Source organism: Miscanthus floridulus, chromosome 8, assembly GCF_019320115.1.
Source record: "Miscanthus floridulus cultivar M001 chromosome 8, ASM1932011v1, whole genome shotgun sequence".
In the NCBI taxonomy this organism is placed as follows: Eukaryota; Viridiplantae; Streptophyta; class Magnoliopsida; order Poales; family Poaceae; genus Miscanthus; species Miscanthus floridulus.
The window spans coordinates 14,533,659-14,555,970 of record NC_089587.1 but is presented as its reverse complement, the minus strand read 5'-3'; the positions used below and the strand labels follow the sequence as shown (position 1 = coordinate 14,555,970).

At 41.4% G+C, this 22,312-nt stretch overlaps 3 protein-coding genes across 3 annotated transcripts; 2 read left to right on the top strand and 1 right to left on the bottom strand.

The window, feature by feature from the left end:
* Positions 1-406: 406 nt before the first annotated feature.
* LOC136471179 (large ribosomal subunit protein uL15y-like) lies at positions 407-1,076 on the top strand. Its single transcript, XM_066468916.1, has one exon. The coding sequence runs from the start codon at positions 472-474 to the stop codon at positions 910-912; it is 441 nt and encodes a 146-aa protein (XP_066325013.1). The 5' UTR covers positions 407-471; the 3' UTR covers positions 913-1,076.
* Positions 1,077-2,699: 1,623 nt separating this feature from the next.
* On the bottom strand, positions 2,700-7,454 carry LOC136471178 (uncharacterized). Its single transcript, XM_066468914.1, has 2 exons — positions 6,692-7,454; positions 2,700-2,881 (listed from the first exon to the last, which is right to left on the bottom strand). Exons 1-2 carry the CDS (start codon positions 7,126-7,128, stop codon positions 2,830-2,832), a joined length of 489 nt encoding a protein of 162 aa, XP_066325011.1. The 5' UTR covers positions 7,129-7,454; the 3' UTR covers positions 2,700-2,829.
* A 444-nt stretch (positions 7,455-7,898) lies between these two features.
* On the top strand, positions 7,899-10,965 carry LOC136471177 (uncharacterized). The gene is made up of 7 exons (XM_066468913.1): positions 7,899-8,390; positions 8,647-8,706; positions 8,979-9,227; positions 9,392-9,468; positions 10,045-10,121; positions 10,199-10,331; positions 10,423-10,965. The coding sequence occupies exons 1-7, from the start codon at positions 7,979-7,981 to the stop codon at positions 10,576-10,578; spliced, it is 1,164 nt and encodes a 387-aa protein (XP_066325010.1). The 5' UTR covers positions 7,899-7,978; the 3' UTR covers positions 10,579-10,965.
* The last annotated feature ends 11,347 nt before the right edge of the window (positions 10,966-22,312 follow it).

The following is a 22,312-nucleotide window of genomic DNA, read 5'->3' as shown; positions in this document are numbered from 1 at the left end:
TATTAGATTATTTTGATTTTATTCCCAACTCAAACTTCTTTAGTCTGAACTAAATTTCATATAAATCTTTTAACATTTATAAAACACCTCTGTTTTTTTTTTTTTTTTTTTTTTTTGCTGTTCTGGTTCGAAAGACGATTAGACGAAGAAGGTCGGATGAAAATTCGCTTCCGCTAGCTGCCGAGGCCAGGCGAGACTAGCCCACTCTTACGTCGTCCCAGGATATTCTGTCAGACAAGCTCAGCCCAAAATTAACCCAATTGTAGCCCAAAGCAAAACCCTAGCAGTAAGCAACGTCGATGGCCCATTAATCCAACGGTTCCAGATCCCCCACACCGCGCATCCGACGGAGACCATGCCGCGCGCTCGCCTTATAAGAAAGATAACGTCTTCGTTTTCCTAGGGTTTCCCGCCACCACTCCTCCCTCTCCAACCCCAACACCCGGCGGCGTCCAGCGGCGAGCGGCGGCGATGACGACGAGCCTGAAGAAGAACCGGAAGAAGCGCGGGCACGTGTCGGCGGGGCACGGTCGCATCGGCAAGCACCGGAAGCACCCGGGAGGTCGCGGTAACGCCGGAGGCATGCACCACCACCGCATCCTCTTCGACAAGTACCACCCGGGCTACTTCGGTAAGGTCGGCATGCGCTACTTCCACAAGCTCCGCAACAAGTTCTACTGCCCCTCGGTCAACGTCGAGCGGCTTTGGTCGATGGTGCCCGCCGACAAGGCAGCCGAGGCGGCCGGCGGGGACAAGGCCCCGCTCCTGGACGTGACGCAGTTCGGCTACTTCAAGGTGCTCGGCAAGGGGATGCTGCCGCCCAAGCCCATCGTCGTCAAGGCCAAGCTTATCTCCAAGGTCGCCGAGAAGAAGATCAAGGCTGCCGGGGGCGCCGTCCTGCTCACCGCATAGGTCTTTTTCATCTTGTTTCACCTATCTGTGCTAAGAAAACTTCTAAATTTGTTCGTGGATCCTGCGTTTTGAGAGTGTCTTATGAGTTATGAGACCCTGATTTTTGTGCACTGGTAACGAATGCGAATTTAATTCCCTGAAATATTTCAGATATATTGTCGCTCCATGTTTCTTGCTGCAAGCTAATGATTCCTGTAGTTGATACTCTGATATTTCATCTGGGTTATATTATCTATGCAATTCACATGGGTAGACTGTCGTGCTACTGAGAAACGATCAGAAATGTTTGTTATTTTTCTGATAAGCTCAGTTTTGTAGGATTGGGTAGGCAATGTTCTTTTTCTGAGGCAACCATGTAGGACTGTGATTCAAAGAACAAAATCCAATGCTTTCAGTCTTGACTGTGATTCAAAGAACAAAATCCAATGCTTTCAGTCTTGACTGTGATTGAAAGATCGAAATCCATTGCTTTCAATCTTGACTCCTACTCCAAATTATAAGTCACTTTGACTTCTTTGGAACATTGTTGTTATGTATGTAGATATAGCGTATGCCTAGATTCATAGCAAATTTGATGTACCAAAAAAGTTAAAGCGATTTATAATTTGGAACGGAGGGAGTAATTCTTATCGTTATAGGTTCTATTCTAGCAGCCTTCATTAATAAACGACCCTATCTGTAAGGGATAATTTTGTGTAGTTTCACAGGAGATTGTTTCTATCACTGTATGGTGTCTTCCATTGCATGTTAGGGGTGGCTTGATAAAAGATTTCGCTTAGTTTATGATGGTGATTTTGATTATTCTGTGGTGTCTCATTAGTGTTCTGCTTTGTGGCAAGACTCTGGGTTGCTAACGTTGTGATCTTGATCAGATAATGTATAGCGATCATGCTGCAAGGTATTTTTAGATAGAGAAGAACATTGAGCTTAGATGCCGTGTTCTGCTTTGTGGTAGACTCTGGGTTGCTAATGTTATGATCTTTGTTTAGATAATGTATACTGATCATGGTGCAAGGTATTTTTAGATGGAGAAGAACATTGAGCTTAGATATGCCTCTGCTCTGAAAACTTTTTTTTTTGGCTGTGTGGTGAGATTTGTCGACTATTCTATACCGTTATGCTGTGCTCTTAAGAAAAAACAATTGCTGGGAATTGTGAGTCCATGGGTTCTACAACTTGCAAGGGACTAATTTCAGCTGTCAGCAAGCGCCTGTGAATACTTGTGATCTTTTTCTGTGAACGTTCGAGAGACTGTTGCATAATCTGTATGCTTGACGACACAGAAGGATATGAAAACAACACCTCGCTGGTGCTGCAAACGGTTCCCGGCGTCTCTGTTGCGCTAAAGAATCGTTCCACTGTTGCATTTTATGATGGTGCTTCGTTGCGTGTACTTCTCATTCGTGCTTGTTCTGAACAGCTTGCTCGAAACACCTTGTTCAGCAAGATGTATCGCTTAGTTCTCGGCTGTTTGTGTCCTCTTAAGTGCTTAGGGTTCAGTGACCTGAGATCGTATCCAGGCAAATGTTCAAAATATAGATTGATGTCTCAGACATGAATCGCAGCATGCCAGCATCCAAAACACAGAATACAGCTTTGACTCTGATTTTTGTTAGGGAATATCTAAGCAGCAAAAAGCTGGTAATTACTCTTACCATATTTGTTCGTTTGAACTTAGCAGCCATGGTACAGTGTTTTTCTCTCACCACAAATCAACGAACGGTACTTTTCAACCTGGCTTTTCAGCGAAGCGAACAAGATATATCCAAACCCGATGTATAAAAATTAATATGCAACCAAGCCCGACCTAGACTATACCAGTTAAAGTATTGCATCTATACATTAACAGAGTACATATACAAACGGTAGATACAAAATAACTAAACCAACCGTGGAAGATAAAATCTTCAGAACTGGTTACTCTGTGATATACACATCTAGCAGTTCTTCACCCAGGGGTGCGCCAGATCTGTAAAGGTGGAATCGAAGCAACAAACAAGAGTTACTATACATTGCAAGCTGATTACTACTAATCACTTGTAGAACAGCCATATAATTAATTAATTGACAAAATAAGATGGGTATAAGTTGCCTTAAAGGTGACATGGAACACTAAGCTATGTTTTACCCTGTGTCGGGACCCAGGAGCTCTAGGGCTGTTCAGGAAAAACAAGAGGCCCTTTGTCAAATTTTAAAATATAGCCCTCCAACTGAACTGCTATAAGATATAAATTTTATAGTATAATCTTACTACATGCAATCCGACTTGAAACAGATAAAATATTGAAAATATGTCTGGCTTTTAGATGCCAAAACGTCTTCAAACAAGCAAATAATCTTCACAGAAAAGAGCACCATCCGGCATCCATATTGACTAGTCGTTAATCCTTTCAGGACTTTTCTGTTCTAAAAAAAAGAGTATGTGTAAGGCTAAAACAAATTACTAACACTAGGACACTATCATTTCGCTTGTTGCACAATCCCTAAACACTAATGACATTATCATTTCACTTGTTGCACAATACTTAAACATTAATGACATATTTCAACTCTGAGCTCTAGATGACATGGTTGAAATCGAGAATGCCATTCAACAAAAGAACAAACAATAGAAGCATTATGAGAAGTTCAAGAACAAACCGAGGTGATAGAAATTATGAAAAGTGATAAAAGAACCTAATCAAAGTACGAGCCTATTTTGGACTGTGTAGGACTAGTTGTCAGAACTAACTGTTAGGTGATTAAATTTTAGTCTAGCGCTGTTTGGATAAATGGACTAGTAGCTATTAGTCCATTTGAGCTCTCTTTTGCCACTAGCTAGTGAACTAGTTATTAGTTGGGGTGTGGACTAAAAATTAGTTCACTCGTTAGTCTACCTGTTTCGATGCCTAGGAGTGAATTTTAGTCCAGGTATCAAACAACCCCTAAACATGAACTAGCTCCAATGAACTAGCAACAGCGTGTAAATTTTTTTTAGAGGAAACAAGATAGTGTGCAAACTTGAGACCCAACAAGTAGATTAATTCTAGCTAGTAGCAATAATAGGTCACAAGACTAAGGACAAAAACTAAATGTTGATAAGAAAATAAATAGATGAAATTGGATTGTCCTGGGGGCTTCATGGTCTCCAACAAGTATAGTATTTCTTATGGTGAAATTAAACTGTAAATGGGGACGAGATTTAGGAGACCAGGTACACTCTTCACAAGATGATCGAGGGGGTGTAGTGCTCTTAATTGATGTTTCCAGGAAGGTTTCAATGGGGAAGGCTTAAGGGCAGTCATAATGAAAGAAACTAGTAGTTTCTATAACATAGGATACCGCACCAAAAAAAGTACTGCTTTTCAACCCATGGTTTCTATAAGTAATAATTATTTTCTCTTTCTCTCTCCCAACTCTATCTTCTTCCTCCAATAGGAGTGCGACACGAGCTCCCTAGAAACTGGTGGTTTCTCTCCAATGGCGATTTCATGGTTTCTTGGTGCATTGGGTCAAGAGTAGACCTGATTTCTTCATGAAGAAACCATTTCTATGATTTTTGCTCTCTTTCTTCATTAATTACGTTGCCATGTCAGCGTTTTGCCTACGTGGCAAGTCATTTAATGAGGATAGAAACCATCATCAATGCACCATTGGGACTGCCCTAACAAAGTCAAAGTCCTTGGTAACTAAACACTTCATTATCTAAAAAAGGTAATTAAACACTAGTGGTACTCCCTGTGTTCATCATTGTAAGGCACATTTAGAAATCAGGAAGTCTTTCATCATTAAAAAAGAGGAGAAACTCTTTAAAAAATAGGGTCTTACCATTTCATTTCTTTCTCTTACATTGTATTGTCGATTGCCATGAAATCAATATCATCTAAAATTAATTTGAATACATATCTTATATTGTATTCTCTTATATTGTATTTTCGATCGAACAAGATGCCTGACGAGTGGAGGAGAAGTATATTGGTACCGATCTACAAGAATAAAGGGGATATTCAAAGTTGTACTAATTACCGAGGAATTAAGTTGATGAGCCATACTATGAAGCTATGGGAGAGAATTATCGAGCATCGCTTGAGAGTAATAGCACGGGTCTCTATGAACCAATTTGGTTTCATGCCTGGAAGGTCAACCATGGAAGCTATTTTCTTAATAAGACAAGTTATGGAGCGGTATAGGGAGAAGAAGGACCTACACATGGCTTTTATTGACTTGGAGAAGGCTTATGATAAAATATCAAGGAATGTTATGTGGTGGACTTTGGACAAACATAAAGTCCCAACAAAGTACGTCGATTAAGGACATGTAAAACAATGTTGTGACTAGTGTTCGAACAAGTGATGGAGACATGGATGACTTCCCGATTAGGATAGGACTAGATCAAGGGTCAGCTTTGAGCCATTATCTGTTTGCCTTAGTGATGGATGATGTCACAAGGGACATACAAGGGGACATCCCTTGGTGTATGCTTTTCGCGGACGATGTAGTGCTAGTTGATGAAAGCCGGTCAGGAGTGAATCAGAAACTGAAGTTTTGGTAGGAGACTTTGGGGTCCAAAGGTTTTAGACTTAGTAGAACTAAAACTGAGTATATGAGATATGATTTCGGCACTACTACTTGAGAGGAGGAAGATATTAGTTTGGAAGGTCAAGTAGTGCCTAGGAAGGATACATTTTGATATTTAGGATCAATGCTACAGAGAGACGGGGATATTGATGAAGATGTTAGCCATAGAATCAAAGCAGCAGGGTGAATGAAGTGGCGCCAAACATCTGGTGTCATATGTGACAAAAGGGTACCACAGAAGCTAAAAGGCAAGTTTTATAGGATGACGATTAGACCTGCTATGCTGTATGGTGCAGAATGTTGGCCTACGAAAAGACGACATGTTCAACAGATAAGTGTCGCGAAAATGCGTATGTTGCGTTGGATTTGTGGTCATACAAGAAGGGATCGAGTTTGGAACGTTGATATACGTGATAGATTATGGGTAGCACCAATTGAAGAAAAGCTTGTCCAACACCGGTTGAGATGGTTTGGACATGTCCGACGGAGACCTCCGGAGGAACCGGTGCGTAGTGGAATCTCAAGCCAGGATAGTAACGTGAAGAAAGGTAGAGGAAGACCGAAGTTGACTTAGGTAGAGGCAATAAAATGAGAATTGAAAGGATGTAATATACCCAAAGACTTAGCCTTAGATAGGAGTGCTTAGAAAACAAATATTTACGTGTCTGAACCTTGACTGCTTCTGCTGGGTTTCAACTCTAGCCTACCCCAATTTATTTGGGACTTAAAGACTTTGTTGTTGTATATCTATTTATTGCAACTTTGGTGCTCTAAGCATGCACATAAATATAGTTGACTAAGTGTTGGTCAAAATTTGCAAAACTTGAGTTTTATACTGAACATTGACGAGGGATTAACAAGTCATGTACAGCAGTATAAACGTGGTTAAGTTTGTGTTTCTTGGGAGGCATATGTATGTTACACGTGAACAAATTCATACATATATCCTGACTGGTAAATTTTTGTTACAAGTCCTACCTGTTCGCTTGTCTTATAATCCATACTTTTCAGCTTATTTTTTTAGTCGGAACAGTATTTTCCTCTCATAACAAATCAGTCGAAACAATATTTTGGCTTCTTTTTTCAGCAAAACGAACGGGCCAGTGTATCAAGTACCGACATCATAACAAGTACTCTACGATGCATAATATCAGCAGATCAGTTTATAAATGTAACAAAATGCAGCTGAAACAATCTGTACACTCCAGAATTACGGATTTACCTGCCGCAAAAGACGATGTACACATATGCTCCTCTTGCTGCAGGCATCGCCCACAGCAGCAGTGCCAACTGCAGCGCCGGCTTAGCATTGGTCCCCATGATCTGGTACACAAATCCGAAAGTAAGCGACATGGTAAGGATCCAGATGGACACCATAAGCCCGTTCTTCCTCCTCGAATTCGGCGGCGCTGCCTGGAACAGCTGGACGGCGAAGAAGAGGCTGACTATGGTGAAATATGTGGAAGCAACGAAGAAGATGGCCTCAGCGTCTCCCCAGGAGCGGTAGGCCGCCATGGCGCTGTTGAAGGTCAGCACGGAAAACCCGACGACTTCGGGCAGCCAGTGGCGAGCAGGAGCGGCCCCTGGACGACGGCTGCCGGAGTTTGTGGAAAGCAGATCCGGACCGTCCTCATCACGTCGATCGCCTACAACATCCATTGGACGCCGCTTGACTGGAGGTGGACGACGGATGCCGGAGCCGGAGGAGTCGTCGGGGGAAATCTGATCTGGACTCCCTTCATGCCGACCGCCCAGAAAGTCTATGAGACGCCGGGACGGACGACGGCCGCTGGAGTCGGGGTCTTGCTGACTCGAGCTCTCCTCGAGATGGCCGACAACGGCGGCGGCATTGGGGACCACATGAGCCGGCGGCGGAAGGACGCCGGCGTTGCTCGCTTGCTGAATCGGACTCTTGTCAGGGCGACCGACGACGATGACATCATGCTGGAGCTGGGTAGCTTGTAGCTAGCTGCCTGAGCTATGCGATCGAGAAATGGAGCTGGAGAGTGGGGAGGAGACAGGAGACGGCTTGCGCTCGTTTAGATATAAAAGTTGACGCCACTGTGGACTAATTCTTCTGCTTCGTGATTACGCTAATGCTTCGAACAGCACGCAAAGCAGAAGGTGGGTGGAAAAAAAAGTCATTTTTTACAATCTTATATTAAACAAACACGAGTACCGTAGGTCTGTAGTACGTGAGGTTATGTCCTGTACGCACATAAAAATGTCTACTTATAATTTGATCCCTTTGTTTGTAGATGAATTTTCGCAAAACATTCGACCAGAAACATTCGAATTTTATACATTTCATTTCAAACAAAAGAAAGAACACATTCGAATTAAAACGTTGGGCCTGAGCTGGACAAGAAATAAGCCCGGCCCGAAACACTCGACCACAAACCCAGCAAGGTCCGGCCCACGTGCCGTCCCGGCGGTGGCCGGCCGTGGACGACGCCACGACGACCAGAACCACTCCACCACCCCTTGCTCACCTCCGCGACCCGGACCAATGGCGACGCCAACGGCCTCATCCAACTTACCCCTCGCCACCGCCTCCGCCTCCACCTCGTTCCCCAACCGATTCCTCCGCACGCCGTGCGCGCTCCGCCGCTGCTCTTGGCCCCGCCTGCGGGCGGGCTCCGTCAAGGAGTGGCGCGAGTTTGAGGACGACGCGGGCGCCGTCAAGGAGTGGCGGGAGTTCGAGGACGCCGTCAGGAGGAAGGACCTCCCCCGCGCGCTCCGCTTCCTGCAGTCCGTGGAGCCCGCGGCGGTGCAGGTCGCGGTCCCCGTGCCGCCGGGGCGGGACTGGGAGGTGCTCGACGCCTGCATCGACGCCGACGACATGCGCCTCGTCGGTCGGGCATACCAGTTCCTCGTCGACCGCGGGGTCCTCGCCAGCTTCGGCAAGTGCAAGAACATCGGTGAGTTGGGATTTTGGGAACGCAGCTGCAAAATGCCTTCACGATTTGGACATGGCACCGAATTAATACGTTCATCTTCTTAGCTGTTTGTGAAATGGGGTTGTAGAATTTGGCATGTGCTGATTTGATTGATATAATCATTTACTATGACGCCTCGCCATTTGAACTTGTCTTCAAGTTTATCAGTTAACGTCTACTGTGTTATAGGCCCTACTGCCTTTCAGATTGATTGTATAATGTATTCCGTTTTCTACAGTTCTGGAAGGGCCAAGAGAAGTGACGCCAACGGTTTTGAAGGAGATGACCGGTTTGGAAGGTGAGGATTGAGACAGTGTCCCCTCTTTTCCACTGTGATATTCTATACTAAAAAATTGCAGTGGGTTGCCAGTTACTACATAGCAGGAAGTTCAGGCAGCACTTTTTTCTTTTATTAATCTAAAACATGAAAATTCTACTGCAACATTCTTTAGCAAAACATACTCATAACAAGCTGATAGAGCTGTTTCAAAGGAACTTTAGCTCATCTATTGTGATCTATCAGCACTATGGCATAAAGGTATATGTTTTTTAATTTATTGATTTCTTCAGCTGAAAAACTTGCACCAAAGAAATGGGGTCTGTCTGGAAATTCTCCATATGTTCTCGTTGGATTTCTTGGAGGTGTATCTTTTCTACTGACACAAGGGGTTGATCTACGGCCTAAATTGGGTGCTGTATTGGGATTAGCAACAGCCGATGCATTGTTTCTTGGTGGCACTTGTCTCGCTCAAATCTCATGTTTCTGGCCTCCATATAAACGCCGGATCCTTGTACACGAAGCAGGCCATCTTCTTACTGGTATGGCTTTACCTTTTCTACCTTTTTGCTCTTACATTATTCACTGGCTCCCGTTTTGTGAGAATAGTTTTCGCTTTAACTTCTCCAGTATGTAATTTGTAATTTATCTGACTTCTGAGATTCTACTTCAGTAATGTTCTTACTTCCTTGCCACTTATTTATAGCCTATCTAATGGGCTGCCCGATACGAGGAGTCATTTTGGATCCATTTGTGGCATTGCGAATGGGCATCCAGGGCCAGGTACAACTATTGTTAAATTTGATACTGTGGCTTTCTATCTGTTGCACTTGGTTGTCTATTATCCAATGAGACAGTGCATTTTTTGTCCCTTCAAAACTTCACCACACCTTTTGAGGGCTAGGCCTTAATATGATTTTTTTGCACAAGATATTTTCTGTTCTGCAGTGTATTATCATTATCAATGTTCCGACAACTATACATGATAAAAAACAGAGCGGCTAGTTATCAAAAAAAAAAAAACCCAGAAGCGGCTAGTATTGAAAAATGTGACGAATGATGTTGTATATTTTTTAGGTTTGATATTATCCTTAAGGTAATTAAGTCCTCATGAGATTCGAGGCCACATTATCAGCTCCCCTGTTTTTTCTTGGTTCACCATATTACACTTGTAGTAGATTGTTAGATTTCTGGCTTTGCATCGTGTGCACTTGTAGTTGTATTGCATTCCTTTTTCTTCTGGAGGATCTCAGGCTCAGCTATCGTGCCATTCCCATTTTGGTTTTATCACCTCACGCCCTTCATATATAGTATACCACATGTTATAGAACTCTCATGGGTGCTTCAGTACCACTGCAGGCAGGGACTCAGTTCTGGGATGAAAAGATGGAAAAAGAACTAGCCGAGGGTCATCTATCAAGTACTGCATTTGACAGGTACATAAACTAGTTATTTGGTCTGAGTGTTGGCAATTGGAATTCTTGGACATCATTTGACTTTTCAAAATTGGCAGGTACTGCATGATTCTGTTTGCCGGAATTGCTGCTGAAGCACTTGTTTATGGGGAGGCAGAAGGTGGAGAAAATGATGAGAACTTATTCAGGAGTTTGTGTATTCTACTGAACCCACCACTTTCTGTTGCACAGGTTCACATTATTTTGCTGTTATCTTGTATATGCCTTACTTATTTCTGAATAAACCTATATGATTTATCAGTGTTTCTCCACTGCTTATCAGATGGCAAACCGAGCTCGTTGGTCAGTCATGCAGTCTTATAACCTCCTGAAGTGGCACAAGAAAGCTCATAGAGCTGCAGTCAAAGCACTGGAAGACGGGCATAGTCTCAGCATTGTAATCAGAAGGATAGAAGAAGCCATCGCCTCTGACAGATAATATGACCATTGATCCTTTACATGTGTTCCTGCCAATTAAGCTTCCTTGGCAGCTTTCACAAGATGCAGAGAAGGGCCTTCATAATTCGCACAAAGGGTTAGTGTGTGTTGGAACAGGAGTGACACTTTTGAGAGAAAGGTAGAAGATCCTTGAAGTGAATAACGGAGACCAGAGCATATGATGGACGGACTAAATCAACTGATACATTAGTTGGAGATTTGAAGGAACTCAAAAGGTTCTTGTAATTATTGTAATTAATATCGATGCCAGATATGACAAATGTACATAGGAGAGATGAGACTTGATGAGTAACACGCTGACCACCAGAATGGAACAGCAGTCAGAATTTCTTTCCAGTAACACGCTGAGTGAGCATTTGACGCGGCACTATGGATTGCTGCTGTCTCGATGCACATTTTATAACTGTGCAATCCTCCAAAATCGTATCTGCATGCAGGCCAGTCAAAGAAATCTGCGACCACTAGGAGCCATTCCCCATCCTGAAATTTAAGTTATTAATTGAAGTATTCCAAAACTCCTTCGAAGCAACAATATCTACCATTATTGTCTACTACTATAGTCAAAACATAGTACTGAGCACAATATATTTCTACAGTTAAATGAAGGTTACAAACATCATTTGTTTAATAATCCTATAATTTGTTGTAGAGTTCCTACGATACCTTGTATTTTGGGATAGAGAGAGTAATGTATACATATATTGGTTCTTTGTATTGCCAAAATATTTGAATGTGTTCCCAAGAAACATATTCCATGGTTAGCCAAACAAAAAAAAATGGATTTAAATCACTTTCCAGCCATTTCAATTATTATGGAATCTGATTCTTGGAATAACTTTCAATTCCATGGAACCAAGTTAGATTTCTTTTTGACTGGTATAAAAAAAAATTCTGTGCTCTTTTCTTTTAAGTTTATTTACCATCCAATAGGGGCTCTCAGACCCTTTTGTTTCCCAAAAGAAAAGGAAAATTCGTAACCGAACAAGATTTTAGGCGTCGCGGACTCTCGGTCGTTGTGCATCAACGCACGTCGCATCTATCACATCCCTTTTCTTCTCTTGGAGCAGGACTGCAGGAGGCACCGCCGCCCGCCGGAGGCCGGTGCCCGTGCTCCGCTCGCCGCAAAGACATGCTATATTTTAGCGAACGAACCGTGTTTTCTTCCCGTAACAGATCAGCATAAAGCTAAATTTCAACGAAACGAACAGGGCCGATGTCCAGAGGAAGGTACACTCTCGAGGAAGGTACGCTTCCTACTCCCTCTCGGCCTCGGGTCTCTGGCTTCCATATCCCTAAGGCCTCGTTCAGTTTGGCCTGGAACACGTCCGTTCTACCTGAAATTATTTTGCCAAGGTTAAAAATGGGACTGAACCAGAATAGCTGTTCGGACAGGCCCCATTCGGAATCCGGCTATTCCAGGCGTTTCCACCCCCTCCTCCTCAGTTCGAATTGGAGCCACACCTAGGAACACTTGAATCGAATCAAACGAACCACTAGGATCCCCTCAATCTGGCCCAGAAAGAGAAACAATCATGTCCTCAACATGGAACAAACGAAAGAGGCGTAACTAGGTTTTCCTTATCCTCCATTCGTTTCAAATCCCAAGAACAACTCATACGGTCTCCTAATAGCTAGCTCATACTCCCTCTGTTCCAGATTATAAGTCGCTTTGATTTTTTTGGTTCATCTATTTTTTTTGCTTTTCAAATTTGCTGACTCTAAATGTGTTCCAACTTGAACACCATCACCTTAGGCACTGAGTTAGCTTTTCAAAAACAATTTCCAAAGCATTTTCACTTGCTTCTTCACCACGTCACCAGGTTTAATGCATATACAAAGTTGTATATCACCTAGTGGCACTAGATAATCGCAATCACATTAGAGTTCCCCTCTTAATATTATGACTATCTATCCTAAATCTAACCATGCACTCTATTGGACCTCGGTCACAAAAATAGAAACCCCTACTTTTGCCTTCGGTCTTGCTTCCATTTCCTTTCTCCTCTCTTTTGTCCAATGTTGAGCACTTGATCAACTTGTGGTCATCACCATCATCTCCATGGTTGCCCACTAGCTCAACTCTTGGCCGTGGACATAACCTAGGTTATTACAACACTTAAGCACTTGTTAGTCAACTAGTTATCATTCAATTACCAAAACCAAACTAGGGCTTTCACTTACTAAATTAGTGTTCGGCTCCATTATAGTTACCCTATGTGCCATAGACGTGCTTGAACTTCTAGGATATTCGGACTCAGCCCTTGTTAGGTGTTAAATAGATGGAAGAGTACCTTTGAGGGTTACCATTTCCTAGGGCACTCTTTGGTAGCATGGGCATCAAAGAAGCAAAAATATGTTGCTCTTTCCATGGTCAAAGTGGAGTATATTGCTGCCAGAGTATGTTGTGCTCAAATCCTTTATATGAAAAGTTCTTTGCTTGACTTTGTGGAGAGCACCTCTACCTTGGATACCCTCATTGACAAAGAAGCCAAGTCACAAGTGCCTCTAAGTCCTCATCTAATTTCCCTTAGTTGGAAGAGGGGGAATTGGAGGACGCACTCAATGATGTGCATGGCACGACATCGAACTTGGAGCATGAGGCCCTGCTCGCAGTCAGGAGGCACCTTGACTGGCTGCTCGTCCCCCTTTGACTAATGAACGAAATGAGTCCGAGACTAGACGAAGTCCCAACCCCAAATCTGCTCGTACACTCGAGGCCTCATTGGGGCCCACCTAGGTGGACATAGAGTCGGGTAAGGTATGATTTTTTCTCCACAAGCTAGAGTGACAATTGTCGATTGTGGCTTGGTAGGTGATCACCATGGACATCATTAAGGCCTTACCACATTTTAGTCTATGCAATTGCATATTCGAGGTGGTAGAGAAGTTTTCTTGCTATGAACATTTCATTCCTCTTATTCATATCCTTCCAAAATTTTATAAATGGCTCGAGTATTTGTCACTAACATTTTCATGTTGTGCGGTATGCCATCTGAAATCATTTTCGATCGTGATCGAATCTTTACTAGCTTGGTATAGAAAGAATTATTCTGCTTGCTAGATTTCATGTTAACATATATTGGGCTTAACACCCATAGTATGACGACCATACTAAGTATGGCAATCAATGCATGGAGAGCTTCATTTGTTGTTTTATACACGCATGACCATCAATTGAAGTGAGTTGATTGACTACACTTGGCCGAATTTTGATGCGATGACAAAACATTGTATTAGAGAATTTTTTTAGAGAAGAAAAGATTTCTTAGTCTAATTATATGAAGTGAATTTAGGTTGTATAGCAATTGGAAATAGTTGCTTACACTTTTGGAAGTTTTTGAAGGACAACCTAAAACCCATCTCATCAGAACTAACAAGTGAACCACTATAGTTATTATGCAATGTTGGGATATTAGTAGAAACTTTAAGATTATTGATAGTGTTTTTCGAGCATATCATCCTTCCACTTCTTATAAGTATTCTTTTGAAAATGACTCAAACAAAAAAATACATGACTAACAAAACAATAGTATAGGAACAAATGAATGCACCAGTGACAAAAGAAAATTTATAAAAAATAGACTCAACCGACCTACTAGTGTGCAACAAGTTTTTGGACTTATTCGACGATTGTATATCAAATCTAAAGATGACAACCCCTTTACTGCTAACAAAAATCTTCCTAGACATCATGAAGACAGTGAACATTACGAATATGTCAGAAATAATGATATGAATAAAGTTTATTTCCTTAGTTGGATAGTGGTGCCTAAATTTCAAAATGTCGCTTTTGGCGATAGACATAGCAATGGTGGTGGTGAGAACCATAACAATGTGATGGTACTATAACTATATGGACAATATATTGATTTCATTAGGTTGGATGTATTTCTTAGTTCTATCATCATTAATATTTAATGCAATTACAACATTAATATCGTTAGATGGATGTATCTCTATGTAGTTATGACATGGTCAAGTCGGTTATGTTTCTGTAGCAGTTGTGAGTTGACAACTTTTCTAGTCCTCAATGATATTGTAAACTATACAACTTTGATCAACTTGTATTGTTGGAGACTCATCTCCAATATATATATTGTAAACTATACAACTTTGATCAACTTGTATTGTTGGAGACTCATCTCCAATATATATAGAGGAGAAGTTAGACAGGATGAGCAAGAGTGCTATGGCCAAGAGTGCTCTCTCCCTCAGCCCTAGGGCTCTATTTAAAGCATGAGGAGATGGTTATTTATATTTATTTCTTCAATAGTGCTAAGAATCAGGTATAAATCCATATACTTTACAATTGAACCCATAGATGTTTACACACATGCCCATATAAAGTATTTGGGCCTCTTTTACATAGTAAGAGGGTCCCTAACTTATAATATGTCCCCAACAACAACCCCTTATAGCCATTTGGTTTCTGGTGGAACAACACCTAATAGCTACTTGGTACTAGAATGGGCCCAATTACAACTCATATTTCGATTATGAGGATTATCTTTTGCAACCTACGTGTGTGTGCGTCTCACTAAAAAATCCATAAAAAATCCTATGAAAAAAGGACATCATAAAGGAGCACAGACATGACTCATACAAAGATTCACATGGAGCACTTTCATCATCTATTTATCCTCGGTGGCAACCTTCGTTAGGCCCTTCATGATTTACCTTTGGTAGCTTGAACCTTCGCATGATTTTGATCCTTTTGGTAGCTTTGCTTTGATGTGCCTTCGCTAATGCAACCAAAGTAGACAATGAAGTCGAAGTAGACGAAGTAGTCATGGACAATCACTATAGCTCCTTGAAACCTTGCCTCATGGGCTCCAAGCAAAGCTTGTCTCGTCAGGTGGATTGCTTCTCTAATGCGTCCCTCCCCATCATCTTTTGGTTGGTTCTTGTGAGAGAATCTCTGTGTGTAGTTGATGTAGATGAAGAAGATGTAGACGTTGCCTTCAAAGGTGAAGTCAAAGGCAAGAACAAAGTCATAAAATTCATTGAGAGCCCTCAAGTTGAAGATGTTGATGGAGGCATGACCAATGATGGTGCCAAAGGTTGTCTTTGAGCCCCTCGAGTCGAAGTAGTGGTGGGGCAGAGTCGATGATGTCCTTGAAGGTTGATGGTTAGCCCCTCGAGCTAAAGTAGTGGTGGAGGAAGAGTCAATGCTGGCTCCAAACATTGATGGCACGTCCCTTGAGCAGAAGTAATGGGGGAGGCAGAGTTGGAGATGGCATTAAAGGTTGACATCATAGGTGATGTAGTCTTGTTGCTTCAGATGCAAATGGAGTAATGGACAATTAAATTGAGCTAAAATTTGGACCTCTTTTTTGTGGCCTATGACCAACTTTCTTCAAGCCAATATGTGTTCCTTAATAAAGCCTTCATTTATTCAGTGAATATTCAAAAGCCTTCTGACAAGCATTAGTATGTGAAAGCAATGCATAGTTTGCAAAAGGTTATATGCAAGTATGAGCTCATTTTGCGAGCATGAGACTTAGCTGATTTTATAGACTTTGGCTCAGTATTGGTTCCACACCAAATGAGCTAGCATAATCAGATCACAAAGCAGATCACCTCATAGCAAACCCAAGGAAACCGACATGGCTAGGATCACAAATCGACCTGGCCAATTTTGGCTGGTCGACTGTGAAAACCTATGAACATCTCCTACAAAGGAGCCCATCGTGGAGGTGCACTTAGGATTGCTCTAGGGTTGGTAGGCCACCTAGAATGTCCACCAACTTCATCGAGAAGCTTGCTAAATGGAAAGTATGGGGGCTGGAAAAGTTAGAGTTTGAGTTATATGTGAAATTAGTGTATATTGATATTTCTTGATTGGATAGCCTCAATTAGTTGTGGCCATTTATATGTATAGTGTGGGTGTTATTATCCCGTTTGGTATTGTTTACAACTCAAATTCTAGATGAATTCCAATTCCCAACTCAGAGTAGCCAAAATTGGCATGGCTGGTATGGCAAACCAGCCTACAGGTTTTGCTAGAAACGCCACAATCAGCCTATTTTGTTGTCAACATGCGCCCCTTGTTTTTAGGTGAAGCTTGCAAATCTAAAAACATATTACATCCATAAACAAGCTAGGGCAAATCTAAGGACAATGCTAGAACAAAATACATCAACCAGAATTTGTTCTAAGGGCGATATTCACATATATCGGGGACCTTTACATTTCTATACTTCTTGCCATACGCTCGGGTGGTACTTCTTTAGCTATATCTTCCATTAAGCGCCCTAGGTAGACAACTTTTCCTTAGTGTCACCATCATGCACAAATCCCTGAATACAACCTGGTGTATGGTCCTTCCCAACTTGGACACCACTTGCCAAATTTGTTTCTCTATCCCAAGAGATAAAGTAATCTTCCAAACCATATCACCAACTTGAAATGCTTTTCTTCTCACCTTTTTGTTATAAGCCTTCATAACATGAGCCATGTCCTTCTCAATCTCCTTCAAATCCTTCATTCTCTTGTTAGTCACTTTTTTTATGTTGTCCATCATCAACTCATGATATATAATGGTAGACAAATCATTATGTCTATTTGGCCAAAGGAACTCAACATTATAAACATTGCTAGATTCATCATCTAAACTATCATAATTGTATTCAACAGTATGCATATTAGGACCATGTAATTTATGAGATTCCCTACTATCTTTACTTTAGCTCTCTTGAGTCAAAGCTTTCTGCAATAATTTGTTACAAGTGAGAAACTCATAACCTTCTAGATTTTCTCTAAGATATGAACGTAGTAGAGCAATAAAAGCCAAATTAGATACATGGTTTTTAAGAAATAGTCAAACTAAAGCATTTGATTTTTGTTTCCCTAAATATTCTAATGTATCACTAACTAGCCTATGCACCATGCCAGAGACGCCTTGTTCATCGATGTTAAGTGAGCGATTTCAATTCATTGTTGCCACTATAAATTTGTTCATAAAATTTACACTATAATTGTTCCCATAAATGTACAGAATTAGGAGCTAAAAACAGACATCCTATAATCCAAATAATGGGCGCCCATAACATGAATTTAGTTAGTTCAACATTATATTCCATATGGAAGTTTATTTGAAATTTGAATATGTTATGATAAGTAAAGCATGTGATGTGAACCATATGTTTCTTTATTCCAAATTACATGTTCTACCATAATAATGTGGATGTGCTACTAGATCTAGAAAATATGTTACACAATAGATTAACACTTGGCAGATGTTTTGTTATACAAGTACTTGTGTTACAAAGTAGTAAAACTTTTTTGGATGTAAATGAATGTCTTGTATTTCAATAGAAATAGTAAGGGCAATATATTGGTATTATCTCATAAATAATGGTATCGTGCAGTGCCACGTAATTACGAGATGACTTAACAGACAACACGTACAATTTGTGTATTGGTATTGTTTTTAAGTTGTCTCATAATAATTCTAGAGACCTTAATTTCTGTATAAATAAATGAATGTTTGTAAGTTACATGACAACAACCATTTGTACAACAGTATATAAGTAGTCTTATAATCCTGAATTTTATCTTATGAGGTGGTTGCTTCATGAAACAACCACATCTTTCTCTTACCTCCCTCCCCCTCTCTCTCTCTCTCCTCTCTCTCTCTCTCTCCTCTCTCCTCTCTCTCTCTCTCTCTCTCTCTCTCCTCCCACGTCTTTCTCGTTTGGTGCAGCTCCGGCCAGCTCCGGTTCCTTTTGCAAATCATTGTAGCATCACGGTCTGTCAATGTAACGCAAAGCTGTTTCAGATCCCTGCTAGAAAAATGAACTAGGGAGAGGTGACGCCAAGACTTTGGCGGCTTTAAGCTCCTGCAGGCTACAATAGTAGAGCTGACGGGAGCTCCACCAAGCATGCCCTAACAAGACGTATGTTACTTGGAGATCTAGTAACATGTTCATTGAGCTATAGTAACAGCATGCTTACATAGTACTAACACACATGCTACCGATGCACCTCAATTAATTAATTAATTAAAGCCACGCTTCACCTTGCGTTGTATCCACTCCGTATCATTTGCATATTACACAAACACCTTACGCCTACTTTGGCAGCAGGGGATCCCAGAGGGTTCCCGGTCGTTTCCCCATGGAGGAAGTCCCCGTGGAAAATTTTCATGCACCTGCACTCCGACTTGTTTGGAAGCACGCGAATCAGGGGTCTTCGCCCCGCAGGAGCCGGATTTTGATGGGGAAACCTATTCGACCTCGTCACATCGGGTGGCATTCCCCGCCAACTCGACTCGTCTCTCCTCTCTTTCTCATGACTCGCCTCGACTCTCCTCCACCGCCGCCCCTCCGCCCTCATCTCGACACTCCTCTTCCATCCCCGTCACCGTCCCAGCCACCGTCCCCTTCCAAACCATCGTCGTCCCCGCCTCCACATTGGCTTCGTCCCCTCGTAGGTGAGACGTGACTGCCACAGAAGCAGCTGAAGATGGGGCTCCAAGATTCACTCCAGTTCTTCTCGGATTGTCTTCCCTCCAAAAGAAGGAAGGCGTCTCGATCTGGTATACACCCACTCGAATTGTTGTCCTCATCTGTGATGTGCTTGTTTTCATGGTTGAACCACTTTGCTTGCTTCGATCCGGTTGATCTAGGGTTCACTAATTGTTGATTCATAGGTGCCCAAATATATTCGATCTAGGGTTTCGATAGATTATTGATTCTCAGGTTTTACTGGTTCTGGTAGTGTGTTGTCTTGTTTCTTGGATTTCTTGTTTCTAGAACTAACTGGTTCTGGTAGATCCAATTTACTGGTTCATGAATGCACTTGTTGCTACTAGCTTCAGTAATATGATGCAGAGGCCAAGTGATGCTCTTGAGCTGACAACTGACTGTACATAATAATTGCAATTTAATAGATCGGTATCTTTAGACAATCCAGCAACACTGAATTTACACATTTCGTGGAGGTTGCTGAGGTCTGACTATGACTTCAGTTCCTGATTTGCGCATGGAAGTTGTTAATGCACCTGATTTGTGCATTGCTTTAGCACCATTAGAGTGTTTAATTATAGCTATGAAAAGTATGAGCTTTTACTAAACAAATTAAGGCTGAACTTTGAATGATTGGTCCTCGTTCTCCCAAATAATGTTGATTGGCTGTCCAACAATAATTTCCTTTTTTTAGAGGAAGCAATAATTTTCCTTTTTTTAGAGGAAGCAATAATTTCTTTTCCATCTTGTTTGGGGACAATTCTGAAAGGGGGCTGTTATTTGAGTTTAGTGGATGACCAGTACTCTAGAATCAGATTGATTTGTATGGTAGGCATATATATAGATACAAAACTATGTCTAAATTTATGAATCAGATTGATTTGTGTGGCAGGCATATATATAGATACAAAACTATGTCTAAATTGTATGCTGGTATGTTACTTGAAACTTCTCTCTAAGGTTATGTAGCCTTATTGTTCTACTTAAGAGTAAAGCACCATCTAACTTGATAGTATGACTGTGCAGTGCTTTCAGTCAAAGTTATAGTATGCCTGCACTTGAAGTATGATTGTGCGCTATTTTTTTGCATAGGAAGTGTTGCTACAGGAGATCTAAACTTCATGTCAACCGAGCACTTGCAACCTGCTCCTCTTGTTCCTATTGCTAGGCTCTAGCTGCTCCCGCTGCTCCAGCTGCTCCCGCTGCAGTCTCTAATAGCACAAGTCTATTTGCTACTTTTGATGGGCTAGACATCTCAAGTGCACGCAATGAAGCTCAATCTACACCTTCCAATCAAGATTCTGTGCAAGGAGCGAGGGGTGGGAGAAAGCGTAAGCAAAGTCATATTGGTTCTGCTATTGAGGATTTTGTGCAGTATAAGAAGATGCAAACAAGCAAAACTATGGAAGCTCTCAATGAAAAGAAGAAACAAGATGAAGAATTTTCAATCCATAAGTGTCTCGATGAAGTGGATGCAATGGAACATGGAGAAGGCGTATGCTATGAGTATCTTCAAATTTGAGATAGACGGGGAGGTATTCATGAAAATGAAAAACAAAAATGTTCGCTTGATTTGGCTCAAACAGCAGATTAGGTAATGCTTATGTGCCACTGGATTAGTTTATTTTGGTATGTCTTAGCTGCTAATGCTTTTTCTTGTGTTTACTTGCAGTGCTATTAGTGGAGTCAATGTTGGTGGAGTCAATGTTTGAATTGAGAAGAAAAACGCAGTTGCATTCATTGTATGCAGGTATATTATTTGAATCTGCCCTTCTCAATTATGAAAATGGGTTATTGTTTGAGTTCAGTGGATGACAAGTACTCTAGAATCAGATTGATTTGTGTTGCAGGCATATACTCTAGAATCAGATTGATTTGTATTGCATCTGCGTCTGGCGTTGTTAAGCATAGTAGGTCATATTCCTTTGGCTTTAAAATAGATAATTTGGTTGTCGTTTTGTTGTCAGCCCTGTTCTATGTAGGTCTGATTGAATTTGTTTCTGCATTTTGTGACTGGTCTTGTGGAGCTTAGATGACTAACCTGTAGCTGCACCAAAACTTAATAACTTTTCCACATTTGTAATTTGCTTGCTGTGGCATGCCACATGTTACCCTTGGTTCAAGTTGATGTATCCTAGCAGCACTAGATTATTTTACTTTAGGTATGTCTGTAGCTACTAATGTTTTTCCTTGTTTACCTGCAGGGTTCTTGGTGTGGAAGCAAATGCATGATTTGGGAAGAAAATTGTTTTTACTAGCTGCAGTGCCTATGTGAGAAGCTTATGCAAAGGAGTTCTTTTTTTTTCTCTCGAACACTGCTTATGAAAGGAGTTGAACTATAATTTTTTTTATTATATGTCTTGGATATCTGGATGGATTTGATCAGTGATTTGGTGACGAATGGATTAGCTAGGTTGGATTTGACACTTGAATTAAATTTTCTATGTATTGAACTATGTCAAAAAAATTATCATTCCATATTCTTGATGCGGGCTTCTCATGTTATTCAATTATTTGTATTATTTTGGTCTTGTGATTTCCATGCATTATTTTTATGAAATATTGTGGTTGACATTGATCTGTGGTGGATTCCTCGTATTATTCATAAATTATGTTTTTCTTAATTTTCTTAAGACATCAATGGCAAACCTGTTGCAAGCTTGACATCAATCTGTGAATGATAACATCAACGCAAATGCACTTGGAGTACGGGCCAACCTCCTGCCAAAGGGGCGACAGGGAAACTCCCACATGGCGTGGATATCTCCCCTGGGTTGGACGGGGTTTCTACTGTCCAAAAAATCCCTCCCCTCTGATTACTTGCCAGGGTTAATTACCCCATGCTGCCAAAGTAGGCCTTATAGATGCATAATCCTAGGGATGAAAAACGGATCGGATACGGACGGATATCACCGATATTATATTTGTTTCATATTTCTGTTCGGATTCGGATTCGAATACGGATATGTCAACTATGTCGGATAGGATACGATTGGATATACGACCATCATAAATATGCGATTTGAGTCTTCGAATACGGATACGGTATCGGATGTTGGATATCCGGACTCGGATATGGACAGATCTCAACCCCTCTAAACGGATTCGGTTTCGAATATGGTCAGAAAATATCCGTACCGTTTTCATCCCTACATAATCCCCATGACTCCAAGTGATATTCTGTGCTATCCTTATATTTAATTTGACCATAACTCTAATAAATGTTAGGATACTAGTATCAGCCTT